Source organism: Cupressus sempervirens, chromosome 1 (assembly GCF_028749045.1).
Source record: "Cupressus sempervirens isolate cs-2001-9-10 chromosome 1, ASM2874904v1, whole genome shotgun sequence".
Lineage (NCBI taxonomy): Eukaryota > Viridiplantae > Streptophyta > Pinopsida > Cupressales > Cupressaceae > Cupressus > Cupressus sempervirens.
The window spans coordinates 530,577,374-530,584,896 of NC_143118.1; the positions used below are offsets into that span (position 1 = coordinate 530,577,374).

The following is a 7,523-nucleotide window of genomic DNA, read 5'->3' on the forward strand; positions in this document are numbered from 1 at the left end:
AAGTATATGCAAGGGGGAAGCTTTAAGGAGAAATTCAAAGATGAGAACCTCCTTCAAGGCTCCAACATTTGGAACAATATTATTAAATGAAAAACTCTCCTACAAAAAGGGCTAAAATGGCACCTTGTCAATGGGTAGAAAATCAGATTCTGAAAGGACAACTGGAATATTACTACTTGACTAGACCCTACAAAGAATTTTAATCTTTGTAATACTTTGACTCATAGGTTGGGAGAAAAAGTGGAGGGGTACATTAGCAATGGCAGGTGGATTAATTTGGCATAACTTTTGGACAACAATAATGGGTTTCACATCAATGCTCAAGAGCCGGTTGACAACTTGAAGCACATAAGAATCTAGGAGTTTGACATTGAGGAAAGAGTTTGACATTGAGGACATAGTTCTATGGGCCTGCATGCCTTCTAGCATTTTCTCCACAAAGTCAGCCTATTATCTTACTTTAACTTTGCCTAGTTCTAACCAGGAATGGGGCAAAATTTGGGATCCACACCTCACTCGTAAAATAAATTTCTTTTGGTGGACCCTCCTACATGGGAAAACTCTCACCTAAAATAACCTTGTTAAACAAGGTTGTAGTTAGCCAACATATGTGTTATGTGCAAAAAGATCATGAAACCATCAACCACCTAATTATCCACTGTGAGCTTTCCGCTTATATCTGGCAGGAGACTCTCAATAAGATGAATCTCACTTGGGCTATGGAGGTGGACCTCAAACAATTTGCTAATTGGTTCAAAATTTCTAAACACCCTCTCATTTGTATTCTATGGAAGCTCATTCCCCCACACATCTATTGGTGCATATGAAATGAGATAAATGACGAGATCTTTAGAGAAGAAGAAAGCACTTTGCAAGTCACCTTCTTGTTGGCTCTGTGGTCGCTATCAGAGAATGTGGCTAATGGTCAATGAAAAAGATCTAACTCACCCCCTCCCTGGAGTATATTGGAACCTCCTATAAGGATTTGATAGGTTTGACAACACTACAAAGGTGGCCCAAGCCAACGACAAATTGGATCCTCTGCCCCCTGGATGGTGCAAACTTAACTTGGATGGGCTACAAGAGGAGATAAATAGGTAGGTGGAGGTATTCTATGGGACCATAAAGGAAAATGTATGGCTTCCCTCATGAGACCTCTAAAAGATCACACAATTAATCTGGCTGAGGGTATGACATTCCTATGGGGCCTAAACATTGTTATGGCTATAGGGATAACTAATATTGAAGTTGAGGGTCACTCTAAAGTCATCATTTAGGCCATCCAAAGAAGGGGCAGTGCTGAGTGGAGAGTTAGTACTATTCTTGAGGACTCTGCCACCCTTCTTCTTAGATTCTATAACCATAAATGTGGGCACATTTACAAGGAGTGAAATGTAGTTGCAGACTCCATGGTTGCCACTGGGTTGTAGATGGAAAGGTTAAGATGTTGGAGGAAGGTAAATCAAATTTCAAAAGACACAAGGAACCTCGTAAGGAGGGAGGAACATATGGCTACTCATTTACCATGCATAAAACCAATTTGAGGGTTACGTGGCAAGGGCAAAAGGGTACTAAAAGTAACCCTTTCCTTATTTCTAGATTTTTCATTTTCCGAAAAGACCTTGTTATGTTTTAATAATGAGCTGGAAAAACAACTATGAGCATGATGTGAGTGTGTATAGGCATCACTCTATAATGATTTCACATCATCACAGAAGGATTTTGTTTAATTATAATCTTGTCTCTCCCAAAAAAGAATTTAATAACAAAGACAAGTTGAGTATCACGCCCATTTGAAAAATAAAGGTTTTGCACATGTATGGACAATTGAATCATTAACTAGATGGTACTCATATCTCTGTCATTATTGCAATAAAAAGAAAGGCAACCTCATTAAAAAAGCTTTTTGGGATTCATTCTTTCTACCTTGTGCAAAGTTATTCTTCATTATCTAAATTTTGCTAAGTGTTTGAAGCTAGATACCATAGGATGAAACATGCTTCACATCGAGCCAAATAGAATTGATATTGCCTTCAAAAACAATGCAAAGGCCATGTTTTTTTGTGAAGATGGAGCGTTGTTGTAGTTCATAGAGAGTATGACAAGTGGTCACAATAAAAGTATTTTTAAGCAATTTCTTTCGTCCTAGAATGACAAAAGGGTTGTGGTGAGAGGCCTAACCTTTGAAATCAACGAGGAGGTCATTGCCAAAGCTACGAGCCTTTCTATAGAAGGGATAAAATGGAAGAAAACTAACAAGATGTCAGATTAGGATGCCCTAAACCAAAATTGCAATCCTCTCAAGGAACTAGTCAAGAAGAAAGGAGGGTTTAGTAGAGAAGATATCTTTGGTGTCTGGAAAGATGTGTGCCATAACATTATGAAGTATTTCACACTTGAAGGTAAGTTTATTATGTATTACTTTTACCACCTCGTTTTCCTTAACCATTTGCGCTATAAAGTCCTCATTTCCATTCATTTTTACCTTCTGCATTCCATTGAAAGTAATATTAAAGCTAACCACAAAGGAAAGTGCAATGTGATTTTAAATCAAGGGTTGTTGTTCAAACTATATAATTTCCACTATGCTTTATGTCATTCGGTTGTTGATCCCATTGTCTCTCATGTTGCCACTCCCCCTAATTCTCATAAAGCTAGTCCTTCCTAACCTAGTACTAGAAAATAAGGGCTAAAACAAAGTTTCTATCCGACCCTTGTGAAAAAAATAGTGAACTTACCAGGTTCCCTAAGAAAGGTAAGAAGGAGGTGTATATTGTTGAGTCAAGGGATATTATGGAAACTCTGGGGGCTCATAGGTCTAATAGGCTCGCTAAAAAGAAATGCAAGAAAACTTGAAAAATACAGAAGGGTCAGATAATGACAATTCTATGGCTAGAATTGGTTAGGAAATGTCAGCCCATTCCTCGAGAAAATCTCTTGACTCCCCCCGATGTCGTGTACACCCCGCTCCCTCTCCCCCTGCAACCTAGATTAAAAATGTCATCCCAAGCTTGCTCCAAACCCTACTTTTTTGCAAGTTTCTTTCATGGAGGCTACTAAGGACAATGTTGTCTCGATGCCTGAAGGGTTACTAGGGAAGCTTAAAGAGAGATTGGAGAAGCGAGAGGCGATACTATAGGAGCTGAGAAGGGAGGTTGGTAGTTTCAATAGGAGGATTGAGGACTCAAACAAGTTTGCCACCAACGTTGTGCATGTATGTTCTATTATGTTGTGTGTGCTACATGGGAAGAATTCTGGGACCAAGACTAAGACTAAAGAAGATTATAAGAATGTGTTCCAATTCCTTAAAGAAGAATGGCCTACCATGCTGCCTTTTAAGCGGTTGTGAGGCAATTTGGATAGTTACTTCATGTCCCCATGTAGTTGCTTATGGACAATTTATGCATTTAAAATTAAATCGCTAGAGTGTTCCCAAGAAATTTTAAGTTTGGAGGAAAGGAAAATTTCAAATCTTTCCTTACAAAAATGGAGTAGCAACTGCTTAAAATCCCAACATAGGCTTCGGAAAAAATGGGGACCTAAAAAATAAGCAACCATTACTTTTAGATTAATGACAGATGTCTACATGCCATTTATTCCTCACCTTTTTATTTGCCAAAATTTTCTTTTGCAATTAATATTATGCAAATTTTATTTGAATTTCATTTACCAATAGTTAAGCAACAAATTTTGCTTGCATGAACCTCCCCGCTCCACAAATTAGTGTTTAAAATATTATAAATCAATGACAAATCATTATACACCATCTCTATCAATCTTGTGGCCATTAAAACCAAAATGACTATAATTAGTTGACGAACAATATCAACAACCATTTAAAGTACTCTATAATAGTTTTCATTTAATTAGTTTACCAATCCGAACACCATCATTTAATACAGGATATATTTATTTTTTATGATTTTTAAATGTCAAAAAATCATACAAATAAAATTTGGAATCATAGAACCCATTGATTAATTATTATAACAATTATATGACAAACAATATCTCAATTCTTTGGGCGGAGGCCCTAGCTCGGTTGGCTAAATCTTCCCTATAGCAGGGGGTTGATCACGGGTTCTAGTCTCCACCGTCCCCGTGGTACCAGTGGGTGTGTCGCACCAGCGCTACCGGTCACGTTAAGGTCATTAAAAGAGTAAAAAAAAATCTGAGTTCTTTCAAATATTATAATTATTTAAAACCACTTGTATTTTAAATATCTTAGTAATAGAAATGTCTAACAAATCAATAAACACTAGCTCACAAGCTTATAATTATTTAAAACCAATTGTATTTTAAATATCTCAGTAATAGAAATATCTAACAAATCAATAAACACTAGCTCACAAGCGCATGAAGAGTAAACCAAAATTAAATACATTTAATATATAGACAACCCCATTTAATAAATCTAAACATTCTAAGATTTAAATATGCTCATATGATTCTTCTTTACAAAGTTAAAACCATCGTAAACCTTTTGTCCAATTGTAGAGTATTAAAGATACGGCGGCTGGAGTAAAAAAATGGGAACAGACAAGCATACACAGAACAAATTTTAAAATGCTGTCAGCCATTCCTTTTTGTGTGGTGCTAAATCTCCACACTGAGAAAACAAAATCTGCAACGATCTGAACAATACTTGCGCAAAATTCCAAACATGATTCACCTCCATTCTTCAACCATTGACAATCACAGGAAGATTCCGATTCAATCCAGTGCAGGAAAAAACTGAATCTTTACGACAGAAAAACCTCAACACAATCAAGTACAGTAAATTCTGAATCTAAACTACGAAGAACACTGCAAAACTATCAAGAACAGAAGAAACTCAAATCCAAACAGAATCAACTCCACTGGCAATAATGGAAAGACCCAACTCCATTGACAGCTAGAGAAACATCACAACTGAATCAAACACAGCTAAAAAATTGAATCTTTTATTACGAAGAAGGCTGCCCAACGGCTACATTCTCCAGAGATACCAACACATATATAAAAGTAAATTTTGAGTATTCCAAACCCCCATGATGTTAGATCTATAAAAAACATATACAAGAACAAGGAAGAAGGCAGAAGAGAAAGGGGGTATAACTACATCCATATCCATTGCTATTGAGAGCAAGTAATGACAGGGGGCGGAGGAGGGCGAGGATCAGAAGAATCTCTGTTGGAGATGCAGTCATGAATGAGAGCAGAGCGAGCAGAGAGAAGACCATCTGGTGCAAGAGAACGATCCATAGCAATTGGGTCCACCCATTCCTTCAATCTCTCCTCCTGATCCCATGCATCAGGAATCCACACACTCCCTGCTACTTGTACTCTATATCTCTGCAGCCTCTCCCTTGCACCACATTCCTCTGATGCCTCCTTCTCTTCCTCTTCCTCTTCCTTCTTCTCCTCCTTCTCCTTCTTCATCTTCTTCTTTTGAATCTGATTATGAATCTCGTTATGTCTCTGGCTATGGTTGCTGTTGTAGATTTTCACCTCTTCTTTCTCACTTCTACAAATTACAGAGAGTGGGGCTGAGGAGGCTCGGCGAAATGGGCGGCCATTATCACAGGGATTGCTCAACCTCTTCTTCATCATGGAGGAGAAGAGCTGAGAGGCAACGGATTTGTTGTTGTTCATGGGAAAAGAGAGAGGAGGAGGAGGCGAGCATATAAATGGCAGGGGAGGGCTGTTTGGTTTATGTGGAGATGGTGCAGCAAACGTCTCGTTGTCTTTGTGTGGATTTGGGGAGTCAAGCGTGGACTGTGCTTTGCCCACTCGATTCAACCAAAATCTTTTCCCCTTAACTTGTTGGCCGGAGGAAGATCTTTCCGTGCCCTCATTCTTTAACTTGGACTTTTATGCAGTTTTCTCTTTGCCTTACTTGTGGTTGTTAGACCTGGACCAAACATGAATTGACATCCTTTAGGACATGAAAAACTTTGGGAACTTTTTCCTCAGCCTCTTCAATGCCTGTCGTACTCTTGAGTGGAGACATTCGCACTTCTTATAACATTTTCTTGTGGTTGGAAGATGTTAGAGGTACCATTCACAAAATTACCTAATATACGAGATCTTTTGAGTTGAGTTTTTTTGGGTGAAATTTATTAAGGGCATGATTATGCTTTCATTTTTTATAATATCAAAGTCTTGGAGAGACTTAGTGCTTATTAAATTCATTAAGAACTATTCAACTTTATACCATTTTGTTGTGGTTGGCAGATGTTATATCATTCACAAAATTATGTAGCTATCTAATATGGGATCGTGGGAAATCTTTTTAGTCAAAGAATCAATGATTTAGGGTATTTATTCACTGAAATTTATTAAGGGCGTGATCAAACCCTCATCTTTTATGATGCCGAAGTCTTGCACTTAGGAATACTTAGTGCTTATTGAATTCATTAAGAACTATTCAACTTTATAAGAAAACCAAGAGTCCTTTGACATATATGTGTATATCAATAAATGTTGTGTTCTTTGTAAAATGAATTTAGTGTCTTGTGTTTTATCTTGCTTCTTATTGATTCATTTTTGTCAACTTTACACTCAGCTTATTCATTCACATCCATATGCATGAGCATTCCTCTTATTCACTATGATGCTTATACATTGAGTTCCATTAATATTTGTAAGTTGCCTAGATTTGATTATTTCATATCTCAAGGTCATTTTCCCATTCACGAGGTTGAGCCTACAACGACAAACTAAGACTTCCATATAATACAAAGTCATGTCCTTCAAGGTGTAAGACTTGCAAAAAAATTACAACATGTAGACATTAAAGTAAATGATAAGAAAACACAAAGAATAAAATCAACTACTTGTGATCCACCACTAATTTTAATTGTAAAGTGAATTTCTACTCATTGTCCATGAAGAAGAGCCCCTATGTATCACTATTAGTTCTAATAACCCTATTTTTATTGACAATAGTCTCCTCATAAGACCTTCAACATTGGTGTAATATTTCCTATTTGAGAAACTCATTATGCATGATAAAAGGACAGTGACCAAGTTCTTGATAGTTATTTTGCTAAATGTGATGACACAACTACAACTTGTTGATTATCATCCTGTTTCCTCTCCATCTCCCCTTTTCTATGCCACAAGTTATCCTAGTTATTGATAATAGAATTGAGTTTGCAAAGTTAACCTTCCAATGGTTTTCACCTACTGTAATGGGCACCCCTGGATGTCCCAAAAAACTAAACCAAATTGCTGAAAGGAATTATGTCAAACAGTTTGCATTCAACTTCTTAAAACTCCTTATAACTCCGAAAATCAAACGTTTATTTGTTTGTTGTGTTTCATGCATGGAATTGGTATCATACAACATAAACAAGAAAGGAACTACAATAATATGCAAAGTGGAAATGAACTGCTGCTAATAAAATGTTATTTTCAGAATTCATAAAACCAAATACATGGCAGATTTATCAACTCACTAATTACTTCAGCAATATTGTCATAATACTCCAACCCATGCTTACGAACTTGCTGCTACAATACTTTGTCCTTCAATCAGT

At 37.0% G+C, this 7,523-nt stretch overlaps 1 protein-coding gene across 1 annotated transcript; it reads right to left on the reverse strand.

Annotated features, from left to right (window-relative positions):
- Window positions 1-4,927: 4,927 nt before the first annotated feature.
- On the reverse strand, window positions 4,928-5,877 carry LOC149578555 (uncharacterized). The gene has a single exon (XM_089802299.1). It carries the CDS (start codon window positions 5,632-5,634, stop codon window positions 5,116-5,118), a length of 519 nt encoding a protein of 172 aa, XP_089658425.1. The 5' UTR covers window positions 5,635-5,877; the 3' UTR covers window positions 4,928-5,115.
- Window positions 5,878-7,523: the final 1,646 nt, after the last annotated feature.

Bases quoted from the DNA above. Each gene is read 5' to 3' on its own strand.
- LOC149578555 (XM_089802299.1), bottom strand. From the start codon at position 5,634: ATGAACAACAACAAATCCGTTGCCTCTCAGCTCTTCTCCTCCATGATG.